The sequence below is a fragment of the Prunus mume genome, linkage group LG4 (assembly GCF_029339155.1).
Source record: "Prunus mume cultivar Tortuosa linkage group LG4, ASM2933915v1, whole genome shotgun sequence".
NCBI lineage: Eukaryota > Viridiplantae > Streptophyta > Magnoliopsida > Rosales > Rosaceae > Prunus > Prunus mume.
Window position 1 is genome coordinate 13,158,994 of NC_142701.1, and position 27,419 is coordinate 13,186,412.

The 27,419-nt window shown below is 36.4% G+C and overlaps 3 protein-coding genes across 5 annotated transcripts in view; 1 reads left to right on the forward strand and 2 right to left on the reverse strand.

Annotated features, from left to right (window-relative positions):
- Positions 1–273: 273 nt before the first annotated feature.
- LOC103327662 (aminopeptidase M1-like) lies at positions 274–2,743 on the reverse strand. 3 transcript variants are annotated; one of them, XM_089049870.1, is made up of 6 exons: positions 2,515–2,743; positions 2,280–2,425; positions 1,792–1,894; positions 1,397–1,583; positions 1,174–1,320; positions 274–1,091 (listed from the first exon to the last, which is right to left on the reverse strand). In XM_089049870.1, the coding sequence occupies exons 1-6, from the start codon at positions 2,587–2,589 to the stop codon at positions 1,030–1,032; spliced, it is 720 nt and encodes a 239-aa protein (XP_088905996.1). In that variant the 5' UTR covers positions 2,590–2,743; the 3' UTR covers positions 274–1,029. The 3 variants fall into 3 exon arrangements, with proteins under 3 accessions (XP_088905996.1, XP_088905995.1, XP_016649352.2); XM_089049869.1 differs by having other exon boundaries at positions 274–1,320; positions 2,280–2,422; XM_016793866.2 differs by having other exon boundaries at positions 274–1,320.
- A 146-nt stretch (positions 2,744–2,889) lies between these two features.
- LOC103327660 (threonine synthase, chloroplastic) lies at positions 2,890–4,691 on the reverse strand. Its single transcript, XM_089049868.1, has 2 exons — positions 4,550–4,691; positions 2,890–4,518 (listed from the first exon to the last, which is right to left on the reverse strand). The coding sequence occupies exons 1-2, from the start codon at positions 4,662–4,664 to the stop codon at positions 3,062–3,064; spliced, it is 1,572 nt and encodes a 523-aa protein (XP_088905994.1). The 5' UTR covers positions 4,665–4,691; the 3' UTR covers positions 2,890–3,061.
- A 6,555-nt stretch (positions 4,692–11,246) lies between these two features.
- LOC103327789 (midasin-like protein) overlaps positions 11,247–27,419 on the forward strand; it is a 37,841-nt gene continuing 21,668 nt past the window's right edge. The window contains 30 exon segments of the mRNA XM_089050295.1: positions 11,247–11,960; positions 12,199–12,315; positions 12,317–12,488; positions 12,491–12,518; positions 13,546–13,630; positions 14,456–14,733; positions 14,834–15,004; positions 15,208–15,377; positions 16,585–16,694; positions 16,772–16,891; positions 17,855–17,933; positions 18,326–18,445; positions 18,523–18,622; positions 18,699–18,795; positions 18,893–19,027; positions 19,119–19,175; positions 19,253–19,441; positions 19,556–19,681; positions 19,767–21,533; positions 22,005–22,057; positions 22,150–22,339; positions 22,490–22,594; positions 24,683–25,462; positions 25,678–25,825; positions 26,018–26,116; positions 26,235–26,335; positions 26,481–26,570; positions 26,665–26,730; positions 26,872–27,036; positions 27,141–27,348. Of these exon segments, the coding sequence (XP_088906421.1) occupies positions 11,856–11,960; positions 12,199–12,315; positions 12,317–12,488; positions 12,491–12,518; positions 13,546–13,630; positions 14,456–14,733; positions 14,834–15,004; positions 15,208–15,377; positions 16,585–16,694; positions 16,772–16,891; positions 17,855–17,933; positions 18,326–18,445; positions 18,523–18,622; positions 18,699–18,795; positions 18,893–19,027; positions 19,119–19,175; positions 19,253–19,441; positions 19,556–19,681; positions 19,767–21,533; positions 22,005–22,057; positions 22,150–22,339; positions 22,490–22,594; positions 24,683–25,462; positions 25,678–25,825; positions 26,018–26,116; positions 26,235–26,335; positions 26,481–26,570; positions 26,665–26,730; positions 26,872–27,036; positions 27,141–27,348 (6,031 nt within the window). The 5' untranslated portion in view covers positions 11,247–11,855.

The window sequence follows — 27,419 nt, forward strand, 5'->3', positions numbered from 1 at the left end:
GGTGATGCTACCAAAAATAGTTGGTGTAATTGATGAGCACCAACAGAAATTTATCCAGAATATCATTTTATGTAGGAACTTAACGATTTCTGATTTAATATGAAGCAGCACAGTTCAAAGAGATAAATTGAACTATGTTAATAATTTTTCACTCATTACAGAGAAAACAAGAATGACTTCAGAATAAACAATATAACTTGTCTTTGCCATTCAGACCTTTTTGTTCAGAACTCTATGTACATTGGCACTTCATGAGAAGAAAAAAACCATTAATTGCAGTTTTCAAGGGTTTATGTTTATATTTTGAGAGAAAGAATTGATCAGTACTGGGCATTGGATTGCACCTGGCATTTCAGAAAATTTCCTAGATGCCGGGGCTAATTTCAAGCAGTGCATTTGGTGATAAGAAGAGTATTTCCACATACAATATTCACTATGAAAACTTGAAGTTGTTGGTGATGCATGAAAAATTAAACTCATTGGTACTTATGGACATCAATTTTGTACTGGGAATATGTCATCCCCGAGATACTCTGCGGCATTCGAATAACAGCAGATCCCTTTTTGTAGCTGATATCACCGAAAACCTCAAGAATTGAACGAGCAGGGTGCATCTCCACCTGAAATTATGCGAAATAGTACTGTTTTCAGCAGTTTTCACAGTGAGCAACAGTATTTGTTGTTCTTTACCTCAATTGGATGTGATCGTTCCAGTGCATCCTTGACTAGGCCACCAGTAGTTTGGTGAAGAAATTGAGACCATATTTTCCATTCAGGAAAAAGGGTATAGAATAGAACATACATCACCGGACTTTTCAGAGTAGAAACTATACAAGAGAAACTAAAGAAAGCTCTACTTCCCCTTCAAATGTTCTGATTTATGTACAGTATTGTATGACTGCAAAAGTGTAACGAAGCTGAAAATATACTCTTTGCTTCCTTGCTGTTGTGGAATGCAAATGATCATAAAGCATTGCATTTTCATGGTAAGGGATCAAACCATAATTCTCCATGGCCCCACCAGAAAATTCAGAACCGCAACCAGGTTAGAATTATCAAGCTTGGGAAGTGGGTAAGGCGTTGAGAAGTATCTGGTTGAAACCATAACCAGGTTAGAATTAGCACAACAGAGAACAGAAAGAAAGTTATGTATAATTTGGATTGTAAATTTACGTTGTTTATTTTCAGAGGCAGCCATGCCCCATGGGTAATGACTCCAGGTTCTCCAGAGATTACTTTTAATTATTTGGGAAATGATTGGAGGTGCAAACTCCCCTTTGTCACTCTTCCCCAGACAGGGCAATATGCACAAACCTACCCCTGCAAACAAATTTTTCAGTAGTCTCTAATGACAAATCGGTTAAATAATCGAACAGTCTCCCACTTATATACATACCATCAGATGTTGTATCTTCAATATGTTCAAATAGGCCAACAACAACAGCTACTAAATAAGTTGACATAATAGGAGATTCCTCAAAATAAACAGTCTTAACATTTGCATCAAGCTTTTCACTGATAATTGGCATATTGGACAAAGCTGTCAGCTCTGATGGTACATCTACTGCAATCTTGAAGGTGGCCTGTCAAGAATGTACTAGTAATGTCAAAGAAGAAATGAGCAACTCTCAGATTCAAGCAAATCTAGAACAACCAAAAACACATTTATACAACCATTTGACCAATGTGGTGGAGAAAAGATTTAACTTTCCCGGGCTTTTTCGCAAGTGAACACAGAGGTTGCATCGAAAAGAGTTTCAACAATTACGGGAACTTCTCGACTACACATACCTTGAGTGCAGGTTCATCCCAACATGGGAAGCATCGCCTTGCATCCACAGGTTCAAATTGAGTGACGGCCATATTCTTTTTCTCTCCTCCATCCAAGTAAGTGCTGTGCAAATTGTCAAATGCTTTCATTAAAAACCTTATTTGGTAGCAAAGAAACTACAAGGGACAAAAGCAAATAAAACACAATTAAATGCCCACTTTCTTTGGTAAATGAAATTTTTTCCCTCTATTTCCTTCGAAACTACAGGAGCTTGCACTTGTTTTAAGTTTAGCTAAGTGGTAATTCTAAATTCAGGTTTTTCTTTTATTCTGTCTCTATCTTAGCAACCAAACAGACGGGTAAGGATGAAGAATTTGTGTAACTTGACAGCCTACAGATTTCTTCTTCCACAAAAAGCCCGCCTGAAAGTACTTCATTGCCTTTGGAAAAATAATTTTTCACAACTGCAACTTATGATTTACCTACAAAATGATACAATATTTCTTACAATTTATAGAAGCCTTTCAAGTGCACATTAAGGACTGCAGAAAACCCAATCCCCAAAACTCCTTCACCAACACCAAGTGCTTGATCAAACACCAAAACAAGAAATTCTTCATTACCATCCAAAACAACATCACTTTGGTGGTACTGCTACAAATAAAGAATATAAAACTGTCAGTTAAAAGAAAACCCAATAAACAAAATCGAATCAGATCAAGTCAGTGATCAGAATCAGTTACTTGTCCATGAGAGTTGGTGAAGCAAACTTCATGAACATCAAGTTCAAGAGCAATCAAGGCAAGAAACTTGGCCATATCTTCATTGAGACAACAGATGGATGAATCTCTTCAAGGGTCACGATTAAAAGAGCAATACTTGGGCCCCCACGACTTTAAGGGAACGAATTAAAGATTGCAAAAGCATAGAAGGAATATTACATTATTAACTACAAACCATAAGATATCATATCATATTAAATTAAAACCCAGAATGCAAATAGGACAAAAGAAAACCAGAAACTTCCACCTACTTACAAACAATTAACCAAGCAAGTGATGCAACAGTGAAACAAGTGAGAATGAAGGTAAAAACTTGGGAGCTAAAGAAACTCGCCATCAAGAAAACTGATGAAATTCAAATTGATTCCTGAGTGCTATAAACTAAAACAGTTGCTCAAAAAACACATAGAAGATGCCTAATTTTAAACCAAATAACAAGAACATAACAGTACACATAAGCAGCACCTGAGCAGAACACACACACACAATTCCCCCCTTACAAAACTAACTAAGTTTTCGGGGCCTTGCTCAACAAATACGTCTTCAGAACATCCATCACAGAACCGAAATCCGCCCTCACTTGCACCGGCGGGTTAGCAAACCGGCAAGCCAAATCCTTAATATCATTCGAATGATATTCGATCTTCGACTGCGTAAATTTCAACCCATGAGCCGTGCTCACCACCACGGTCCGGTCGTTCACTCCTATGATCCCTTTGTTCCGAAGTTTAATCAATGCAGTCAATGCCACACCAGTGTGAGGACATATGAACATGCCAGTGGAGTCAGCTTGAGCCATGGCATCCATCAGCTCCTCCTCAGTGGCTTCCTCCACAATCCCATTCGAGTTCTTCAGTGCATACACGGCTCTATCAATCGAAACGGGGTCACCAATTTGGATGGCGGATGCAAAAGTAGTGTTGGCCTTCACAGGCTTGAACTCTTTATCCCACCCTGACTTGTAATGCAAGTACAATGGGTTTGCATTTGCAGCTTGGGCACAAACAAGCCTAGGGATCCTATCAACTAGCCCCAACTCTTTGCACATATGAAACCCTTTATAGAAGGCATATATATTTCCCAAATTGCCCCCAGGAACTATAACCCAGTCAGGCACTTCCCAATCAAACTGCTGCAAAATCTCTATAGCGGCGGTTTTCTGACCCTCTAATCTCAAACTGTTCAAAGAGTTGGCCAAATAAATCGGCAGCTCCGACGTGACTTCCCGAATCAACTGCATACACCCATCAAAATCAGTATCAATGCTCAACACAAACGCCCCATTGGCAATCGGCTGAACCAGCTGAGCCAGCGAAATCCGATTGGCCGGCAAAAACACAATCGAGGGGATTCCAGCGGCGGCGCAATAGGCCGATAGGGCGGCAGACGTGTCTCCGGTGGAGGCACAGCCGACGCCGACCACAGGGCGGTTCATTTTCCTCAGCCGGTTCACCTGGCTGACCAAAACAGTCATGCCCAAGTCCTTAAAACTGCCGGTGTGGCTAATCCCACAGTGCTTGACCCACAAATCGTTCATGCCCAGAAACTGTTTGCCATAACGCTCAGCCCAGAAGAGATTGGAGTTACCTTCGAAGGCGGAGACGATATCGTCGCTGTCGATCTCGGGTAAGACCCACTCCTTCTTGCTCCAGACGCCGGAACCGTAGGGCCAGGTGGTCTTGCCGACGCGGGAGTCGAAGAGGTCGCGCCAGTACTTGCCGTCGTAGTTCTTGAGGGCGGCCATGTCGTGCTGGACGTCGAGGAGGCCGCCGGAGTTGGATCGGTAGACGATCTCATCGAGGGAGTAGGACTCGGAGTCGGCGGCGGCAGCAGAGGAAGGGTCGGCGTTGAAGGGGATGTAGTGGGCGGAGAAATGGTGGTTGTGGGTTGTGTTGTGGCGGCGAGCTTCGTCGCGAATGTTGTGGTGAGGGTGGTGGGAGGGAGGAGGAGGAGAAGGAGGCTTTGGAACGAGTGGTTGTGGTGGGGGAGGAGGAGGAGGAGGATGAGGAGCATTTGATGGTGGTGGTGGGGAAATGGGGTTTGGTTGGGGGGTTGGGGTTTTGGGGTTTGAGGAAGAGATTGGGAGATTGCAAGAGAGAGGTAGATGCCATGGTGGAGATTGGAGAGAGAGAGAGAGAGAGAGAGACTTACTGTGGGGCTTGGTGGGCGGTTTGTTTTTATATACCTGGGTCAGGGACTGAGGGGGCAGATCTGAGAGGAAGATTTTCATGAAAAGGGAATAGTAGGTAAAATTGTGTTCTTGGACTAAGACCAAATTTTACTTTTCGTTTATTATATTGCTAAATTGTTATAATGGTACTTTAATTATGTTTCTATTTTTAGAAATCGTCATTTCCGTAATCTCAGTCAACTTTTTTGTTAAAAATAAGGGCATATTTGTCTTTTCATTAATTTTAAATCGATTAAAATTTATTAATTTTAAATCGATTAAGTCAACTTTTTGGGTGTGTTTATAAAATAATGATGGGTTTTGGGTGTGTTTATATGTTTAAATAGGCGCTCTCTCTCTCCCCACTGGTTTCTTCTCCCCCCGTTCCCCATGACAACCACCCGCCCTCATGAACCCAAAACCCCAACAACTATAGGAAAGAGAAAAAAATTCATCCACTAAGGCTTTTTTTTTTTATAAATATTTCTTTTCTTTCCTTTGTTGTTTGATTTTGTTGGAAGATTTGGGTCTGATGTGTGTTATCTCATCAAATAGATGGGTGTAGGGGAGAGAGACTTGGAGCCAAGATTCCACATCTAAAGGAGAAATTATTAGGGTCTGATGTGGGTTTTTGGGTGGGAGAATAAATTGGTGTGGTCAGGGGAAGAAGAAATCTAGGTGTATTAAGGGGAAAGAAGAAATGGGACGGGGTAGAAAAAATTGGGATGGAGAGAGATGAGAGATGATATTTATTTTTTAAATTTTTGTGTGAAAAGACATTTTTGTCCATGCCAAGTAGGACTTGTTCATGCCATGTCATCATTTTTAACGGAAAAGTTGACTGAGTGTGGAAATGACGATTTTGAAAGTAGAGGCATAATTAAAGTATCATCGTAACAATTTAGTAATATGAGAGACGAAAAATAAAGTTTGATCTTAGTCCATGAACCATTGCTACAATTTAGCCTTATTTTTTATTTTCAACTAATAAGAGTTCTAAACAAAACTTATGAAATTAATTAAAATATTAATTATTTACTAAATAAATTACTAATTAAAATATAATTACTAATTAAAATAATTAAATAAAGCTTAGATATTATTTAATTTTAAATATTAAACTAAAAAAATTAATTTTTATATAAAAAAGTTCACAAAATAATTTCAAATAATTAGTTACTATTTCTAAAGTAATTGATGAAATTAATTAAAATTTAAATACTAATTAAAATATAATTACTAATTAATAAGAAACCACCAAGATATTTATATATTTATTATTTTAAAGAGTGAAATGATGAATCAGTGAAGAGGAAAAAAAGAAATTGAGAGAATGGGTGAACTAAAGACTGAATGGAATGAAGGGATATGTGACGTAAATTGTAAAAAGACATAAAGATAATATATATTACATAAATATTTACTAGCCTCTTGGCAGATGCTCACGCATGTGCCAATTGGTTTTATTTTTTATTTTTATTTTATTTTTAGAATATATAAAGCAAAAGATAGAGAATTGTGAAACATTCAAAATACCAGAAAATGTCATTGGTTAATTCAAACATTAAGAATTGAAATTATTAATAAAACGATGATAATATGGTCAATTCACATTTTTAATATTAAAAAATTAGAATTAAAAACAAAATCAGATAATAAGTCCTATTTTTATGGAACATAACTATCCATGTTATCTTTTTGAATTTTTTAAAAGAAAAAAAAGAAAAAAAAAACTAATTGGCTCATGCAAGGGGCTAGTTTTTAGAATGAATAAAATATAATATGGGTAGCTATGTTCTATAAAAGTATGACATATTATTTGATTTTTTATTTTTTATTTTTTTAATATGAAAAAATATGAATTTACCATATTATCATCATTTAATTAATAATTTTAATTCTTAATATTTGAATTAACTAAGGGCATTTTTTGGCATTTTGAATGTTTCATCATTTTCTGCCTTTTGTTTTATATATATAGACTAACCCACACCGATTCCACATCTAATTCCCGTAAAAGTGAAAATTGAAAGCAGCTACCTACCAGATTCTTCACACAGTTGTATGTTGTAGAGATTTCCTTCAAAAAGCAATTTTTGTTTGTTTTACTAAACGGGATGGATATCCAAGAATGTGAAAGAAAGTGATTATAACTCAAAATAAGCAATGTCAAACGAATACTAATTAGTTTATTTAGTTTAACATTTATAATTAAGTAACATCTTGGCTTTATTTAATTATTTTAATTAATAATTATATTTTTAAATACTTTAATTATTTTCATAGTGAATAAGGGCCACCAGCCACCTATGATTTAATATAATAATATAATAATATAATAATATATTTATATAAGGATAATTAGTAATACGATGATCAAATTATTTTGGTTTTATGTTCCCATTGAATTATTTGTTTAATAGTATTTAAAAAAATTGTGATTTTTTTTTTTTTTGTTACAAACAAAATTATGATCTTTGTGTTTGGGCGTTAGCCCCCTTCTTACCCAAAAAAACATTGTATCAGTTTTCGTTGTAAGTTTATCATTATGTGGTTTTTAAAAAAAATAATATTTTCGTTGAAGACTAGTTTTAAGAGGCCCTAATAATGAGCTAAATATCACAAAGCACAAATCCATAAATACACAGTCCATTGCTAAGTAGCTAATTATGTTATTTTTCATTGATATTTCACTTCATCATTGTTTATGTATTGATGAGAGGATCACGTTACTAAATCTTCATTTGGCTCTCATCATATGGTGTTAGAAAATGACGTAATTGCTTATTTTGAGCAGGGGAATTTCAAACTTCAATTATTAAAAAGAAAAATCAGCTTGGGTCATTACTAAATGCTTGTTTGGCATCATAAGTGATTATTTATAATAATAAAAAGTTGAAAGGCCATCATATTTGGTAAGAAAAAAAAATTCACTTATTGTGAATAATTGTTGTGGGAGAAAGCAATTAGGGAAAGTTGGTACATAGACGCTTTCATTTTCTGATTATGCGGTAATCGGTTTTGAGAGGCGCTATAATTTAATGAAAATTTCATAATTCCAAAATAACTCCATATGTTTTCACGATCGCGTCTCTTTATCCTCATTCTTCTACTTCCCATAGTTCGTCTTCACTCATCTTCCACTTTCCTCAGGCCATATCTACTCTTCTCATGTTTCTTCCTTCAATTTTTCTTGTTGGATCGTTGAAGCACTCTCTAGACGCCATAAGAATCTGGCCATAGACATGTTAGGTTAATTTTTATTGTCAATTTCATTCTTCTCAATTAGGGTTGATAAAGCTTTTCATTGATTTGAGTTTATCTTACAACTCAAACTGATACTAAACCATAAAATTAATTTTAGCAGCTTGAATTATGTTTTGCTTTCTAAATTGTTGGTCAACTAGGTTCTATATTGAAATTAGAAAACTGAGTTATGTGTGGCTATTGTAATTGAGTCTTCTAACTTGTATCAATGATAAACCTAACCTAGCGCCTTTTCTCTCAAAACCTAACACCCCCCTTTTTTCTTCTCAGCGCCACACGACTCCATTGGGGAGGAGGAGGTCATCCTTCTTCTCCTCCTCCCTCCCACCCTTTTCCTCCTTCGTTTATGCTAGTTCTCAACTTCACCTTCCTTGGATTCTTTTGTAGGGCTAGTCTTATTTTGTTTTGAGCTTGTTTGGCTATGTTGGTGGCTGTCTCTGAGAGTTGGTGGTTTCCTATGAGAATTGGTGGTTGTCTGTGAGAGTTGTTTGCTTCTCCTGGTGACTGCTTAAGCCTTATGCTCTGGGATGAGATTATATGTCTTAAGCCGATTTTGTGTCCTCATTTCTTCGCCAAACACTCAATTCAACCAGATTTACTTATCCCACAACATCCCCTCCTACCCTTGCTTTCTTCCTTTTTCCAAATCTGGTTTCTCCATTGGGACTACTTTTCTAACTTAATCTAGACTTGCTACTTAGCTCTAGTGCTTGCTTTGTTGGCTATGTTGGTGTTGTGATTTCTTCTTGGTGTCCAAGCGGACTCGGGTGTGAAGCAAAAAGTGACTTTTGGAGGAATGTTCTTTGTGTTGATGTGCTTCTATTTTTTGGGGAAATTTTGTTCTTGGCGTAAGATCTGTGGGTCTCTATGTGCAACTATGCTGACTTGTGTGAAGGATGTGAATCCCCTCCTTTGTGTCCTTGTCGGTGCGGTTGGTGCGATCTTTGGTACCTTTATGGCGATGGTGGCTCGGTTTTATATTTTGCTTTGATTTTGTGTGGGGAAGATTTGTTATACTAGACTATGGTGGTTCTTAGTTTGATCTTCCTTGTGCTTGTGGTACTTTGTTTATGCATTTGGCTTTTCCGGCCTTGTATTCTCTGTTTGTTTTTCTCCCATTTTTGGGGTCTTAATGAACTGTGATTGACCAATAAAAAACAAGAGCTATGTACTACTTGATACTTTATTTATTTTATGATTAAAATAATATTAGGGTATGATGAAAACATATTTTTAAAAAAATATATAAGTGAACGCGAAAGTGTTTTTCTTTTTACCAAAAACTCGAATATAAAAACCAATTAAACATAATGTCATTTTTAGTCATTATAAGAGCATCAACAATGATGCTCTTTATTTCTTAGCTAAAATTTGACTAAGAATATAAGAAAACTATTTTAGGAGCTCTCTAAAAAAATTTAACTCTAGCCATACTCCCTAATTTGGAGAGTCGTAAATGCTATAACTCTTTTTTGATTGGTCAATCTATATTAAAAAATAAAATAAAAAATAGTTAACATTAAATACAGGTTTGAAATACTCATTAAATAAAGCGCATTAAATTATAAGTGTCCTTTATCTCTCCTTAGATTTTCCTAGAGGACTCCCTATTTTAGGAGGTGGAAGGGAGCGTGGTTGGAGTTGCATTTTTATTATAAAATTTGTCTAAAGGTGGTTTAACCATTGTGGATAGGAGCTTAGAGGACTCCCTATTTTAGGAGGTGAATAGAGAGCAATTGGAGTTGCATTTTTTTCCTCCCTAAAATTTGTCTAAGAATGTGGTTTAGAGAGTCCATTGTGAATGCTCTAAATCATAGCACTTTGACATAAAAATGTACTAAACACTTAAAACTGATTATTGTACCAACACCATTTTGACAAAAAGTTTATCAAATGTCAAATTGCTTTCTTTCACAACTAATTTATCTCACATCAAATTTGATAACGATTATTTCCATAACAATACTAAACTTGCCTTAACTATGTATATTATTTATCGCTAATTTTCAAAAAAACTAGATTATTCCACAAACTTGTATATAAACGATGAAGCATTTGACCATTACATAATATTCTTGATCATTTACATACATAATTTTTTTTTTTGCCAAAATATTTAATTTTTATTCAACAATATGTAAACATTTCATTTGTCTTCAAAGAAATTAAAAGGGTTAACTACATAAAAGTATCCATTTTTTTGGGTCCTTTCAAATTAGTGTCTAACCTTTTAAATTTTGGACGTAGATACAAAACTCATGAAAAACATACAAATTAGTCTCTTTGTTAGTCAGACTGTCAATTAAGGCGTTAAGTGATGATGTGGCTGCTTCCAACGTGGCTTTAAAAAAAAAATAATAAATTTTTTTTTGGGAGAGGATTGGATGACGACGTGACATATCAAATATTTTTTTTTCATTTATCTTGAATAATATCAACAAATATGAATAGCATCTTCATCCGTTGGGCTTTCAAGCCAAGAACCTAAGAGTTTCTGTTGCATCTGAAGTCAAATGCAGACAACAGCTTCTTTCTCTGCAGATTGATTACACCAAAACACCCCACGATTAGGATGTGGTTTGAACCATCTCCACTAATTTAAACAAAGCCATAGCTACATTTTCTACCATTCCAACCTTAGAAAGCCGAACCAGCAACTCATTTGAAGTTGTGCATTATGCACAATTGATTAAACCAGATCCAACCCCCTAAGCCCGAGGCCACGCCACCGTCTTCGTCGCCAAATTCTTCGGCCGCTGCAACGCCAACACAGAAGTTGTCAGATCTGGGGTGGTCATGCGACTGGGTTTGGCGAAGAGGGTGGTGCTGCGACTAGGGAATGGGTATCTTGATTCTTGACAAGTTTTGAGAGAGAGAGAGAGAGAGAGGGAGGTTGGCTTACGATGGGATCGAGGTACGGTGGGCTGGGTTTGGTGATGGTGATCGATTCAGTTTTGTTTGGGGTGACGATCGGGATGGGGGGGTGGTCGGGGAGGATGAGATGGTGGTGGGCTTGGTTATTTTTTGTTATTTTATTATTTTAGTATTTGATTTTAAAATTTATAATTAATTTTAAAAATAAAGAATTTTTAATAAATTTAAAGTCCATGTGGTATCTATCTAAGCAAAAAAATCCACATCGGAGCAGCAATGTCATCATTTAACAGACACATGAACGGTCTGACTAACATAGCATAGGCACTAATTTGTATATTTTCCAGGTGGTCCGGTATATTGTAAAAAATTTAAAAGGTTGGATACTAATTTGAAATGACACACAAAGGTTGGTACTTTTATGTAATTAACCCAAATTAAAATGACACGCAGTAAAAAGGTCACCTGCCAAGGCGGTGTCGCGGCGCCCTCCAAAAGTTCAAAACCCTGAGTTTGGTTCTTATATATAAAACCTTTCCGCCTTAAAACCCTAAACCCTGAAACCAGAGCTAAAACCTCCGAGGCTGATAAACCAGTAAACGAAAAACCCCAACTTCGAGCTTTAGGGCACATCCTTTGTCAAACCCTAATTTCTATCTGTTTCCTGGAAAATTGGTGTAGTGTTTTGCATTTTCAAATTCTGTGGAATCCCTTTCGTCAAATTCAATTTTCTACTGAAAAAAAAAGGGCCCTGAAAGCCTAGAGTTTTGAAAAGAATTTTGGCAATTCATTTTTGAACGATATATATATATATATAAAATTTTGGTTTGCGTTACATATACAGAGGTTTGGACCAGTCCGTCTAAGTTGAATTGCTTCTGTGTTGAGAATTTTTGTTACTAAAATTACCTAAAATATATATTTTCAAACGTATATATATATAATATATATTACTAGTACAGGTTTTTAATCGTTATATTTGAGTTTTCAAATGGCTATGGATGGTAGCTTCAGCCTGGAATCTGCACTGGAGAGGTTTCTTGCCCGTTGTCCAAAGCTCCAATCTTCTCCAAAGTTTGTTTTGCTGACGAAAAAGGTACCGTGTTCACCCTCATTTTATCCAGCTTTATTTGGTTGTTGAAAAAAGTCCGTAAGAGATATTCGTTTTTAAGGTGTTACAAAATTAGAAGACATGAAAACTAAGGATTTGCATTGATTTAGTTCTTTTTAATAAAAAAATTGGGAATATCTTTTCAACAAATTGATATTGAAGGGTTTAATAATGTTCCTATTAAATTTACTTTTTTTTTTCTTGGGTTTTTGGGTTTATGCAGGGAAATGCATTGACTCAAGATGAAGTGGTGAAAGCTCTAGTTGAGTTGTTTGTGCATCCAAATTATACTATTCCCTTGATGGGATGTTTTCGTCCAATAGCTCAGAAAATCGTGGACAAAGGCTGTCGAATTGCTTCGGCTTGTGCCCAATTTGCGGTCTAATTCTGACAGCGGAGTTGTAGAAGTTGGGAAAGATAGAGATTTAAATGAAGTTGAAAATGTGATTGAGTTCTATAGTGGAGCTGGGAGGGGTCTGGATCTTCATGAGCTTGTTTGTTTAGCCTTCTGTCGCGCCTTGAGTTGGCACCTTTTTTTTGGGGGTAGGTTAATTTCTTTATGTGAATAGGGTGATATATAAATTTCCATATATATAATATGTGTATGTATATGTCTTGTATGTATTCATATGTATATATATATATATGTATTATATATTCGAGTTGTGTGTAATTGTGTATGAGAGAGCCTAATGAACCAATGTTTAAATGTGTATTTGTATTACTTTATTTTCCTCCTTATTAATTTTGTTTCTTTATTTTCCTCCTTATTAATTTTGTTTCTCCCTTTATGAGTGTTCTGGTGACTTACTAGAGACAGACAAAGTTGAGGGTATTTTGGAGACTTTGCATTCCAGAGTAGTGTTGTTATCGTGTTTACTTGCTTTTGAGGTTTTTGCATTCTTATCTTTTCTGTTTCATAAGTAATTTGTTTGCAGTTTTTTGTTATAGTCATGGAAGACAAACTAAAGTATACTAACTCAGATATTATAAATATCAAATGAATCCTAGGATCAAGTGAAGTGAGATTATTTCACTAGTTATTTTCTTTGATACTCAAGCTTTATAAATGAAGCACGCAGCAGTTGGCAATATAAAAAGTTCTGATTGTTCATTTGGCAATGTGTCCCTGTCAGCAGTCTAAGATGAAGCTGATGATAGTGATAATATAAAAAGTCGACCCTGTTCTCCAAAACACTCTCCCTTCCCGTGTGAACGAAAGAAAGAAACTAAAAAGAAAATCTCTTGAAGTCTTTCTTGATCAAAAGCATGAATAGTTAATTAAAAAAATTTCTTGTTCATTATAGTTTCTTCTGTCTTGTGTTGGAAACTCATACTGTCACTAGCTCTACTTCATGTGCCTTTCTAAATGGTATATCGTGAACAAGCTTTTGAGCAGTGTTTATATATATATATATATATATATTATTTTAAAGAAAATCATTTTCCCTCTGTAAGGATTCACCTAGTGGAGATACTGTTAGGTGCGCTCTGTGGTTGATAATTGGAAATTTAATTATAGAAGCTGTATCATTGTTTGTTTTTGACTTTCCTTTTCCCCTTTTGGCAGGTCTATAGTAGGTTACTTTGAATTTGCTCCACCTCCATTTGAACGCATTTTGATGGGACCAAAAGTGTCTGATCTCTGTGTTGAGGTTTGTAAGTTTTGTAGCACATATCTGTGTAAATATGGAAACTCTCTCTCCTCCCCATCCTCTCCCCTCCCCAGCGACCCCCTCCCCCAAAAAAAAAAAAAAAAAAAAAGATTCAGCATATATTTAGAATACTTAATTGCATCAATCATATATGTTTTTTTTTTGTTACTTCTTTTTTTAATGATTGTTGTTAAGGAAGTTGAACAAGTAGAAAGAAAGTGATTTGCCTTCATTTAGATTTACAGTTTCTTCATATATTGGCGAATGGTGTAGTTTTACCATTCCTTGTCCCAAGAATCGATTTGTTTTCACTGAAATCTAACAAACACTAACAGTCTCACATTACCTTTTTGGTTTTGCTATTTTTCGGCCACTATTTTATTTTTGTGTTTTGTATTTGCTTTAGGTTTAAATGAAAGCAGGAAATAGCGGAAGCTTATTCTCATTGGTAATAAACAAAGCACATAATAAAGTTAGTGGTTGAAACTTGAAACTTGATGTAATGTTGCAAACAAATGGTTCAAAACATACCCCAACACACTTTGGTCACTTTCTATTTGGATATGCAATATGCAGTCTGTTTTTTATCTGCAATTGCTAGCCTTGCCTTGTGCTTTCTCACGAGCTGGAATTTTGTTTTGTGAGTGTTTACTCTTGAACTTCAAATGGTTGTCAGTGAAGTGGTAGTGCTGTGAGTTCTTATGTGAAATCAAAATGAATTTCGATTCTTGTTGACCCCTTGCATTTGTGAGTTTAGAGTTCCACATTTTTCTATTGGTTCCCCTTATTGATAATTGGCTTTATGTCATATTTTTGCTTTTGTAGGTTGGAACGCGTGTATTGCTTGTGGTAGGGGTGTCCTACCGCCTCCTCTTAGTGAAATATGATTTTTTCTCTAAACTTCAGAATTGGTCATGTTTCCTGGACCTTGTCGAGCAGTCTGCAAATTTTGACATGCACAATAGTAATTCGGATACTGTGGAGGTCATCGCAGACATAAGATGGTGTGGGCTACAGATAATTTCCCTCATTCTTAAGTTAAGTTGTAAAGCAACCGAAAACTTGGGCATCACAGATGAAGACGCATTTTCATGTTTATTACGGTTGGTCTTGTTTGCTCCTTTTAGAAAGTTATTTCTGGATTACAAATATAAAGTTTCTAAGGTAGTTATGGCAATATTTATGTTGATATTGTTATTTCAGATGGGAGGAGTTCTGTCAGGACGTATCATTTGAGAGCGGTGGCTGGTATGTTGAATCATCCAGACTAAAGGGCTTAGTGTCCCTGGATGGAAGGAATGTTTATTGTCAGAAAAGCTGTTTGCAGTCTTCATCACAATGTTCTGACATTGAGCCACAAACTAAGCGTCAAAGGTGTGCTACGTGGTATATTATCTTTTGTTTTTTATAAGAACATGGTATATTATCACTATGCAAATTTATGAACTATCCTCTCTCTCTCCATGATGAAATCTGTGTCTTCATATGGAGCAACCTGTTTTCTCTTCTGCCTGTCTGCAGTAGCAACTATTCGTTTGTTTTCTTATGTTGCCACTTAACTTTGTTGGTATCTTTAGGGATGAGAGATCAGCTGGCGATCCATTTGTTGTAACTTCAGCGGTGAAGGAAAGTTTTAAAATGATGCTCTCAGCTGTGAAGGAAAAGTGGCCTGTTCTTCTGTATGGTCCCACTGGCTGCGGGAAATCTGCTCTCATTAGCAAATTGTCCCAGGACAGTGGAAATCAAGGTATATATTGTTCTTCATACTAGATGAAAATCTCTCCTCTTATGTGTTGTGTAGTTTCTGGTGCTTTATACTTGCAACAAACTGTTAACCTTTTAAATATAGGGTGGGATATAGGATTGGCAAACAGTGTTTCTTACTACCTGCATTTGAGGCATATGCAATTTGATATTGGATTCAAAATAAATCGACAGTTTTGCCAAAAAAATAGATTGACATAGTCTTGCTGTAAAATAATTAAATTGACAGTGTGTTCAAACAATATGACGTAACTTTAGATTCATGTAGGACGTAGTGTTGATTTTTTATTTTTTAAAATATACTGTGATTATGCATACCTAATGTGCATGCTGTGGTGCCTTACATGAGCGACAGTTTTGTGCTTATGCATGGTTTCTTTGAAATTCTCATCTTAGGAGTATTTCCTTAGGTGTGAGCACTTCCATATTATGGTGGTTTCCAATGTAGTCCATATTACTAGATGAATCCAGAATTTTTAGTTTTTTTATTTTATAACTTGTTCAGTTCATTGACATGGGAAACCCTTTAAATTCTGGTTGCCATTGATTAATGCATGAGACTTGCACTTTACAAAACCATCAAAAAGAGTAACTTAACTCTTTTGTGCAGCTACATTTTGGAAATATAATACCCCTCAAGTTTCTTTTTCCTAATATTCCCACTTACATGATAGAAAATTATTGGCTTATGGAACAAGATTGGGTTCTTCTCATTGTTTGAACTTTTTCTTAGTGAATAGAGATAATTGAGAATTTGGGTACATGCATGACGACTTGGGCTTGCTATCGCACAATACAGGTGCTGGATGAAGCAGCAAATGAAAACAGAGTCCATGAAGAAATTTTGTATTTTGATTAACTGTTACACAATTAAAATAATGTTAGGCATCATATTCAGATAGTTTGTACGCCGATGTTTGGTCTGAAAATAAATGCTTTATGTAAAAACGTTTAACAGCTGCAAATGTTAGGTATTTGTAGTGGAAGAGCATTATGGGAAAACTGTTCTTCTCTTGTAGAAAAATTCTTATATAGGCCTTATATGTCCTGGGGGAGTGGTGAACATGCTTTACTAATAGTTTAGTGAATTTTTTAAGTATTTACATATTGTTTGCTTTCTGAGTACTTTCCCTAGCTGTTCCATTGGTTCTTTTCATACAACTAATATCTCCTCTCTCTCTGTTTCACAGTTCTATCAATTCACATGGATGATCAAATTGATGGTAGAACATTAATTGGGAGTTATGTATGTACGGAAAAGCCTGGTGAATTTAGATGGCAGCCAGGGTCACTTACGCAGGTTTGCAATCATTTTGTCAAATGAAAATGTACATGTACTATCGTATGCTCTTTAACCCCAATTTCTCCTTGTGGCAGGCTGTTTCTAATGGGTATTGGGTTGTTTTCGAGGATATTGACAAAGCACCCTCTGATGTGCGTTCTGTTATATTACCTTTGCTGGAGGGTGTAAACCTATTTGCAACTGGGCATGGACAGGTAACCGGTTCTTAGTTATTCTCCTTACCCTAGAAATAGATATTTAAATATGCTTTCCTGCTTACTTTTTGATCCGTCAATCTTACTTCTACTTGAGTACTCTGATATGCTTTTTTGCTACCTTTTTTTTCAAGAGCTTTTTTGCTACTGTTGTTGACTCCACTTAAAAAAGGAAAAATCTACTGTTGTTTTCAAACAATGATTGGGAATTTGGGAGGAGGTGCTCTGAAAAGCACATGGAAGAGCTGCTTCTCCAGGAAGCACTAGAAAGTGCTTTTATAACCCATAAGCACTTTTGAGGACTCGATTTAATTTTAATCAATCTTTTCTAGCTGCCACGAAACACAATAATAAGGCTTAAACACCTACCCCAGGTTGGCTAAGAAAGCTCCCAAGAATGTTACAAACCATCAGACATATTGCATGGACTAGCTTTCCTTTTTATTTTTTTGGACGTTGGTAATAGTTTCTGCCCATTACCTTTCCCCCTTGTGTTCTCTGTAATTTGTGGAATTTACTGGACTAAATCGTAAATAGGTACCATTTCCCTACATATTGTTGAGGTTGAATTTGAATCTTAATTTGAAGAAAACCTTTAACATTATGAGTTCCTATCTTTTTGTGTTTGGAAGTTTCTTATCTTTTAAGATCTATATGGGTCGGAATTAACCTAGAAATTCGTGATTCCCCCACCAAAATAAAAAATAAAAAACCAAAGGAAACAGTTACTTTTATTATTTGCTTTTCAGCAAGGTATGTTCCTGTTTTTATTTGTTAACTAGCTATTCATGATTTTCAATTCCAATTTGTATTGTGTCTGGTGTGTCCTTCCTGTTTTGTTTTGAATTTTGATGATTATTTTTTTTGCTCTGCCATGTATGGGCTTTCTTTGTCTATCTTTGGTGTACTTGCATTTCTATTGTAGTTTTTAAACGTGCTTGAATCATTTTGGGATATGTGCAGGAAATTAGGGTGCCAGAAAGTTTTCGAATTTTTTCCACAATTTCAACCTCTAAGCTTGATCCGTCTTGCATTGCAGAAGGTTTGTGACCCCCCATTGAGCCATTCCTGGTTTCTCTTTGTCCTTAGGCATAATGATTGTACATAGCACTGTACAATGTCATTTGTTTGTCTGTTCATTATTTCTTTGGTTGCTCAGTTGTCATTGGTTAATTTCTTTGAAACTAGAGTATATCCAGTTTCAGGAGAGATTTCTGGCTTCTTAGGGGATTGGTTGGGATTCTGCAGATTTTCAATTCTATCATTGTAGGAGTCAATAAAAAAACGTATTGAATTGATTTATATAAGTTTTTTATGCTGTCAACCATTGTAGTCATATATGGAATAGTGTCGATAGTTCATCTGTAAATTGGAACAAATGTGCTATTATATATAAATTCCAGGACATATTACAAATGAATTTATTTGCGGCAGGTGGGAATTCACTTTCCATTTTTTTTAAAGTGTATGTTTCACCCTCAACTAATGAGGACTTGCAAAGCATAGTGAAAGCGTGGTATCCAAGTTTAGAGCCTCTTGCTGTGAAACTCACAGGTGTGTAATGACTCATACATCATATTAAGAATATTTTCGATTATTTTTACAGAATGCTAACTAGTTACTGCTTCCAGAAACATTTGAAAGCATTAACTCTGCCACATTACATCAAACTGGTGGATTTCAAGCTGGAAATTCTGCTTCTGTTAGTTACCCAAGTAGATTCTCCTTAAGGTAAGTAAAGTTAGTTACTGGATTTCATATTGGTTTGTTTGGATTTCAATATTTGTTCTATTCCATTTGATGGCAGGGATCTCCTCAAATGGTGCAAGCGTATAACAGGCCTGGGTTTTAGCTTTGAGGGAGATGATTTGTCACCTTATGCACGTGATTGTATCTATCAGGAGGTCTTAATCAATGGACTTCCTTTTATCATATCGTTTGTTTTGTTTTGGATGACTAGCTTTCTGTATTAAAATTTTGGAACATTGTGTTGCAACGTAGGCGGTTGACATATTTGCAGCCTTCTCAACGTCTATGAAGAACCGGTTAACTTTAATGCAATACATCGCCAGGTTGTGGGATGTGCCATCAACTGTTTCAGATACCTTGTATCCTCCTAATAAGCCTGTAGTCCAGGTCTAAGTTAATTTCAGAATTCAGATTGCAACAAACTTTGTGCCTAGTTAGGTAGAATAAAGAATTTCTCATAATTGGAGCTATATTGCAGGATTTACTCTCAACTTTAAGAGTTGGACGAGTTTCCCTCCCTCGCACTCATGCTGCTGTAAGTCAAGGCTTCTAACATTTTCTTAGTGTAAGATATCTTCAATACAGACTTAGTGATATTCATTACTCTTGCAGAAGTGTGGAAAGAAAAATTACAAGAAGAAACCTTTTGTTGAGATTCGCAGTTCGATTCACTTGCTTGAAAGAATTGCTTCATCTGTTAAGTGGAATGAGCCTGTTCTATTGGTTGGTGAAACTGGGACTGGAAAGACTACACTTGTACAGGATCTGGCAATGAGGCTTGGTCATAAGCTAACAGTATTGGTAATACTGCTTATGCCTCTTCTTCTTTTTCTTACTCACACTGTCTGGGTTCTAACTAATTTATGGGTGTCTCTTTTAAAGGTTGATCTAATGTTAATTTCTGTTTTGTTCCAGAACTTAAGTCAGCAAAGTGATGTTGCTGACTTGTTAGGGGGATATAAGCCCATGGACGCAAAGTTTATTTACCTTCCGCTGTATAATGAGTTTTGTGATCTATTCTCTAGATCATTTCATGTGCAGGTATTGTTTATATCAAATGTTATTTGCTTGATTGTGGATTTATAAATTGTGGCAATAACCTGTGCTGTTATATGCTTATATGCAGCTTAATCCTAAATTTATTGGGAAATTAGAAGACGCTCTTAAGAAGGAGGATTGGGAAAGGTTACTAAAGGGATTTGAGGTTGGTATTAAAAAGTTTTTCCAGAAAGTTGAAGAGGCAAGATCGTTAGTTGAAGAGTCTGGAAAAAAGCGCAAGAAAGCTCCAGTTGAGGAACAAATCAAAGCCTGGGAAAATTTCACACTGAAAGTAGAGAATGCCAGTGCACATGGAATGATATTTTCGTTTGTGGAAGGAGCTTTTGTAACTGCACTGAGAAATGGTGAGTGGATTTTGCTTGATGAGGTGAATTTGGCCCCTCCCGAGACATTGCAGAGGGTAATCAGTGTGCTTGAAGGGGAGCATGGATCACTTTGTTTAGCGGAAAGGGGGGATATTCATTATATAGATAGGCATCCCAGCTTCCGTTTATTTGCTTGTATGAATCCTGCAACTGATGCTGGCAAGCGAGATTTGCCCTTCTCTTTGAGGAGCAGATTTACAGAGTATTTTGTTGATGATGTGTTGGATGATGAAGATCTAACACTATTTGTTGGTCAGTTTTTGGGTGACCGAAAATCAGATTTGCAATTAGTATATAACATTGTGTCCTTTTATAAAATTGCCAAGAAACTATCTGAAGAAAAGCTGCAGGATGGAGCTAATCAAAAACCACAATATAGTTTGAGGTCTCTCTACCGTGCACTAGAATATACAACAAAGGCTGAAAGAGAGTTGGAATTTGGATTTCCAAAAGCAATATACGATGGGTTCTGTATGTTTTTTCTCACTTTATTGGATAAAAGCAGTGCTTTGGTTATGGAAGAAACAATCTTGAAGTATTTGTTAGGTGGAAAAGTTCCTAAGGAAGTACCTTATTTTAAGTACTTAAGTGACTCAACTATTAATGGGAGCTCTGATAACATTATAAAGTATACTGTAACTGAAAGTGTTGAGGAACGTCTCAGGAATTTGGCTCGTGCTATTTGGATAAAGAAATACCCTGTTCTATTGCAGGGACCTACATCCAGTGGCAAAACTAGCCTTGTTCAGCATCTTGCTGCAATAACAGGTCATGAATTTGTAAGAATAAATAATCATGAACATACCGACTTGCAAGAATATCTTGGTTCCTATATAACGGATGCTTCTGGGAAGCTCGTCTTCCATGAAGGTGTACTGGTGAAGGCTGTACGAAATGGGTATTGGATAGTTCTGGATGAGCTTAACTTAGCTCCATCTGATGTGCTGGAAGCATTAAACCGATTACTAGATGATAATAGGGAGCTTTTTGTGCCTGAGTTGCAGGAAACTATTCATGCAGATGAAAATTTTATGCTTTTTGCCACTCAGAATCCTCCGGGTTTTTATGGTGGGCGTAAAATGCTTTCTCGAGCTTTCCGCAATCGTTTTGTAGAAATTCATGTTGATGAAATTCCTGAAACTGAGTTGAGTACAATCTTATTAGAGCGGCGCCCTGGAATTTCTAAAAAGATGGCTAAGCAAATGATTATTGTGATGAAGGAATTGCAATTGAAAAGGCAGATGAGCAAAGTTTTTGCTGGGAAACATGGGTTCATTACTCCGCGAGACTTGTTCCGGTGGGCTGATCGTTTCATAGAACTTGGGGGTGGTTCTGATGTGGATTTGGCCCGAGATGGTTATTATCTTTTGGCAGAGAGGCTTCGGGATGAAGGCGAGAAATGTGTTGTTCGAGAAGTTTTGGAAAAAAATTTCCGTGTTAAACTTGATGAAGACAACTTGTACTTTCAGGTTATCTCTCTCTCTCTCTCCCCCCCTCCTTGCGTTGGGGTGTCTGTGGAACATCCTGCTTTTTTGCTTTCTTGGTTCCTCATGTGTTCTGGTTGGGCTAGGGTTGCATGGCCTGGAAATTTCTTCTGCGTAATAAAATTTTGCCAACATGGATTCAGTAATCAGTATTCAGTAAAAAAAAGGAGACTTATAATTTTGGATTTGTTGTTGTCATCTATTAGTAGAAGGATTATTTGAATACCACATATGTGCTGTACTCATTTCCTATGTAGTTAGTCAATTGTGTCCTGTAAACTTTATAGATTTGTCTCCTTTTGTATTGGTGGAGTTCATTCAGAAATTGGGGGAAAAAATTATCAATTACGACGGGGAACCGGATTGCTTTCCAATACTTTCTACAGTGCATGAAAATGAGCAACCAAATTGGTTTATTGTCAATGTGTTCTGACTTCTTTTTTGTACTTTTAATAGGAACCTGTTCCCAACTTGCCTGATGGTGCTGAAGTTCCGAAGAGTCTTCAAAAGTATGGGTTAGACTGTAGTTTCGGTTTGGTGCTAGTAAGTTTTCATTATTCTTCTAAATACTGAAACTAATTTCTGTTCAATTCGGTGGTAGTTGGACTAAAAGTATGCGAAGATTGTACTTCCTAGTGGAGCGTTGCTATAAAGTGCGGGAACCTGTACTTCTTGTTGGTGAAACAGGGGTTGGGAAGACAACCGTCTGTCAGTTGCTGAGTATTCTTTTGGGTTCAAAATTGCACATCCTGAACTGTCATCAGTACACCGAAACCTCTGATTTTCTTGGGGTTGGTTATGTTTTATTTATTTATTGCATTTGTAGTTGTGCTTTTAATTCCTACTACTGGGTACTCTGCGGATGCTTAATGTTTTTGGAATGTTAGTTTTATTTTGATACCATTCAAGATTGGAATGATAGTTAATGAAATGCATTACAGGGGTTTTATCCTATTCGGGAGAGATCGAGATTAACATCAGATTTTAAAAGAACAATTGAAGAATTGTTGATGACAGAGGCCTTTAACCAGTTTCATCTGGACTATGTAAGAATATTTTAATTGTCTATATTTTCAATTCTGTTCCTTATTCCGTTTTGAAAAACTACCACTCATGGGCTCAAGCACGTGAGATTACTTTTCTTATTTTTGTGGGATTTACTCTAGAGTGTAGTATGCTTAGATACATATAAAATAGCAGCTTCAGGTATGGGGTCCCTATTTTTTTCTGCTAGAAGTGGGTTATCCCTTGTTGGGCCTACTCCACATTCTAGTTAAATGATCCAAACCGTGTATTTCTTTGATTTTACTGCAAGGATTATCTTGCGAAAGATCAATCAAATTGGAAGTTGTTTATCCATTTGATTATCATCATGAAATTTCAGTGGTTATTGAAGGTGTTCATCTATGTATTTTATGTCAATGATTTCTAGTTTAGCTAACTTTTTGCATGGATGATCTTTGAATAAAGACTTTAAAATGGTTTGGTTCATTGAACTAGAATGCAAAGTTGGCCCCACAAGGGATTCCCAAGAAAAAAAATGAGGATCATCCTTGCAAAAAAAAAAACCTAAATCGGAAACAAGTTGGTTATAAACAAATAGACGAACACAAGGGGAGTGTTGTGACCTTTCTTGAGGTGTCGGGTTTTTTCACCTGCAAGTCCTTTCAATCCTTTTTACGCAACAAGGGGAGTGTTGTGACCTTTCTTCCTTTCTCTAGTGTGTGGAAGGCCAAGTCCCCCCCTAAGGTCAAAGTTTTTGTTTGGTTGGTGGCGCTTGGGAAAGTTAACACTTCGGATCTTGTCCAAAGGAAATGACCTTTCATGTATTTGTCTCCTCAGTGGTGTGTGTTATGTAAGCTTGGTGAGGAGAGTGTGGACCACCATTTTCTTACATTGCCCCTTTTCCTCAAGTCTTTGGGGGCTTTTGTGGAGGGAGGTTGGGACCGTTTGGGTGATTCCGAAAGGGTGCGCTGATTTCCTTTGTTCTGATTTTGAGGTGTGGGGTTCGGGGAAGCGCGCCTCAACCTTGTGGGGCTGTCTGGTTCACTCTGTTTTCTGGAACATTTGGATGGAGCGTAATAGGAGAATTTTTGAAGACTACAAGGGGTGGGAGTGAGTGATTTGTGGGATAGAGTTAAGTACTGGGCAGCTTTGTGGGCTTCTGTTACTGAAGATTTTAAAGATTATTCTGTTTCTAATATTTTGAGGGATATGGCAGCAGTGGTTATGTGAGGGTTGGGGGGTGTGTTGTTTCAGTGGTTTTTTGGCTTTGTTCCTCCCTGTTAGTTTGGGAGGGGTTGGTGTTGTTTGTTTCTTTGTGTGTTGGTGTTGTTCTCCGGTTGTGGTTGTCTTATCCACCTCCGTGTCCTTTTGCTTTATAAATTTGTTCTATAAAAAAAAGGGAGTTTCACTTGGGGGCTGAAATTATAAAAAAACCCAACACCCAAAACACTTTATAAACACACCCAAAACCCATCATTACACACTCAAAATCCATTTATAAACACACCCAAAAAATATACAATTGTTGATTTTGGGTGTGTTTCTATGTTTAAATAGTGTTTGGGTTTTTTTATAAATACATGTCTAGGATTGGGTTTATTTATAAATTTGTATAAAAAAAAGTGTATTTTGGCCTACATTTTTGGATAATACAAGAATGTGCTTGTTTTAAAAAAAAAATGATTTTGAATTTGGCTGATGTTTTGTATGGAGAATGTGTAGATCTTAAAAGTAGGTAGTTCAGATTCTTGGATCACATCTAAAGTCTGCAGATGCTATCCCTTACTTTTCCCTTGAAAGGGATCCCTCTTAAGAAGCTCCCATTGTATCTATATATTTATTTGAAGTAAAATATGTTTTAGCAAAAGTCAGTTTGAAGAGTAGTGTATTTTTGAAGATAAAAATTGAGCAATTCTAAGGCACTTTCACGTTTTTATGAACTTTAATATTTCTTATTAAAAACTCCTTTACATTTATTTGCAAATGTTCAATGTATTGTTTTCCTACAATACAATTTATTTATTTTTGAACAATAGTTGGCAATGCTTCATGACTTAGGTCAAGCAGAGATATGGGTTGCTTTATTTGTATTATATTTGTAACTTTCTCATGCATCTCTTTCTTTGTAGACTGTCTCTTCGGACATTGGTCAAGCCTCTACAACATTGTCCAATCTGAACAAAATGATAAAAGATTACAAACAAGGTCAGATTTTAAATCCTGATGTCACCAAGCACAATCTGATGACTTTGGAAGGGATAATGCTGAAGCTTTCTGAGATGCACCAAGATTGGCAGAAAATGTTTGTATGGCTGGATGGACCCCTTGTTCAGGCAATGAGGAGTGGTGATCTCTTTCTGGTGGATGAAATTTCCTTGGCTGATGATAGTGTACTTGAGAGGTTGAACAGCGTCTTGGAGCCAGAGAGAACACTGTCTTTAGCTGAGAAAGGAGGTCCTGATCTGGAGAAAGTTGTGGCTCACGAGAGATTCTTTTTGCTTGCGACAATGAATCCTGGTGGTGATTTTGGTAAGAAAGAACTGTCTCCCGCCCTTCGTAATCGGTTCACAGAGATATGGGTTCCCACTATTGGTGATAGAGGTGAGCTTGAAAGTATTGGTCTTGCAAGGATAACCTCCCCGAAGCTCTCATCCATTTTGGATCCTTTGCTGAATTTTTGGGAGCAGTTCAACAATCTAAAAACAGGGAGAACACTTACTGTGAGAGATCTGCTGTCTTGGATTGATTTTATTAATGTGACTGAAAACAACTTAGGATCTGAGTCTGCATTCCTTCATGGGGCATTCCTTGTTTTGCTTGATGGACTGAGTTTAGGGAGTGAAATTTCAAAAGGGAACGTCATAGATCTGAGGAATGAATGCTTCAAAATCCTTTTAAAGCAACTGAAGGTCTGTTTGGTTTCCTTTATACCATTCCTTGTTTGTTGAGTACTTGAATTTGTTATCTTATTTGTAATCTTCTTGGATTCCTCACACAAGTGCATACGCTTTCAATTCTGTTATCTTTTGCTTCACCTGTACATATTGGCTTTGAGTGTGAAACATGAGTTCGAGTGGTTTGGTAGTCAATCTAAAGCCATTCTTGCGTACATTTGGTAACACAGGGAAACGTTACTGAATTGGAGTACTCAAAACTTGCAAGAATTCAAAACTATGGTTGGGGCAATCCTGATACAACTGAAGGTGATTTGTGCAGTGATAGCATGCAGTGTGAAAATATTTTTGGTGTGGATCCGTTCTATATAGAAAAAGGTAACTACATTATGCATCATGCTTTCCCTCTGCTTAATTGTTTTCAAGAGGTTTTTCTTAGGCACTGTATGAACTCTTTCCTTCTCTCTCCCCTCTCTGTTTCATGGCACTGAATCTTAAATGTTTGTCATTAAATTTCCTTGATGTTTAGTATTCAATTTAGATATTGTCTTCTTCTATGGTGTGCTATAGGTTCTGTAAGTTTTGATGCTGAAGGGTTTGAGATTTTGGCACCAACCACCAGGAGAAATGTATTGCGGGTACTTCGAGCTATGCAGCTTCCCAAACCTGGTATGTCCCTTTCAGTACAAGTGATTCTTCCAAATGTTTTCTTTGTCCGGAGTTTTTGTTTTTGTTTTTATATCCTAATTACTTCTTTAACATTCTTAATTGATTTTATGCATTCCAGTTCTATTAGAAGGTAGTCCAGGTGTTGGGAAAACTAGTTTGATTGTTGCATTGGGCAAGTTTTCTGGTCACAATGTTGTCAGGATAAACTTGTCTGAGCAGGTCAGTAATTTTTTTGGGCTATCCTATTCTTATATAGCACATATATATGTTTATATATAGTTATGCATCGTTTGCTCACTCTTTTTTTTTTTTTTTTTTTTTTTTCTCTATGCATCTGGGGATGGTTCATATGATTCTGCTGCAGACTGATATGATGGACTTGTTGGGTTCTGACTTACCGGTTGAAAGTGATGAAGGAATGAAGTTTGCCTGGTCCGATGGGATCCTTTTGCAGGTTAAAACACCTTATCTTGAAAGTTTAATGTCTTTACCTGTGGCTTGAATTTACCTTCCTCTCATTTTCTTGTCTTACGTGTTAACTCTTGCAGGCTTTGAAAGAAGGCTCTTGGGTTTTGCTTGATGAACTTAATCTTGCTCCACAATCTGTATTGGAGGCATTTCCATGATCCCTGTTTGTTATTTTATGCAATTATATTTGGATAGTTTCTTGTTTATAATATGTTGCTTCTGCACTTTCTAGTAAGTTATTTTATTTTTATGTCAATTATGATTAATGGAGAATTGAATCATTTTAGGGTTTGAATGCTATTCTGGATCATCGAGCTGAAGTGTTCATTCCAGAGCTGGGTTATACTTTTAAGTGTCCCTCATCCTTCAGAATATTTGCTTGTCAAAACCCTTCCTATCAAGGTGGTGGCAGAAAAGGCCTTCCAAAATCTTTTCTCAACCGTTTCACTAAGGTATTTGTCTAATTGTCGTAGGAATTTTAGACTTGTGTGAAACTGATGTTTATTATGAATCACACCAGGTGACAGTATAAATCTGATCTCTCTCTTTGTTTCAGGTGTATGTGGATGAGTTGGTTGAGGATGACTATCATTTTATCTGTAGTTCACTTTTTCCATCGATTCCTATACCTCTTCTTTCAAAACTGATTTTGTTTAATAAACGGTTGTATGAAGACACTATGGTGTATCACAAATTTGCTCTGGAAGGTTCTCCTTGGGAGTTTAATCTACGAGATGTTATTCGATCATGTCAAATCATACAAGGTTTGAACCACAATTTTTTTTTCTTTCTATTCTTTCCATTGTTAATTCTTGTGAACAATGTATTGTTGGAT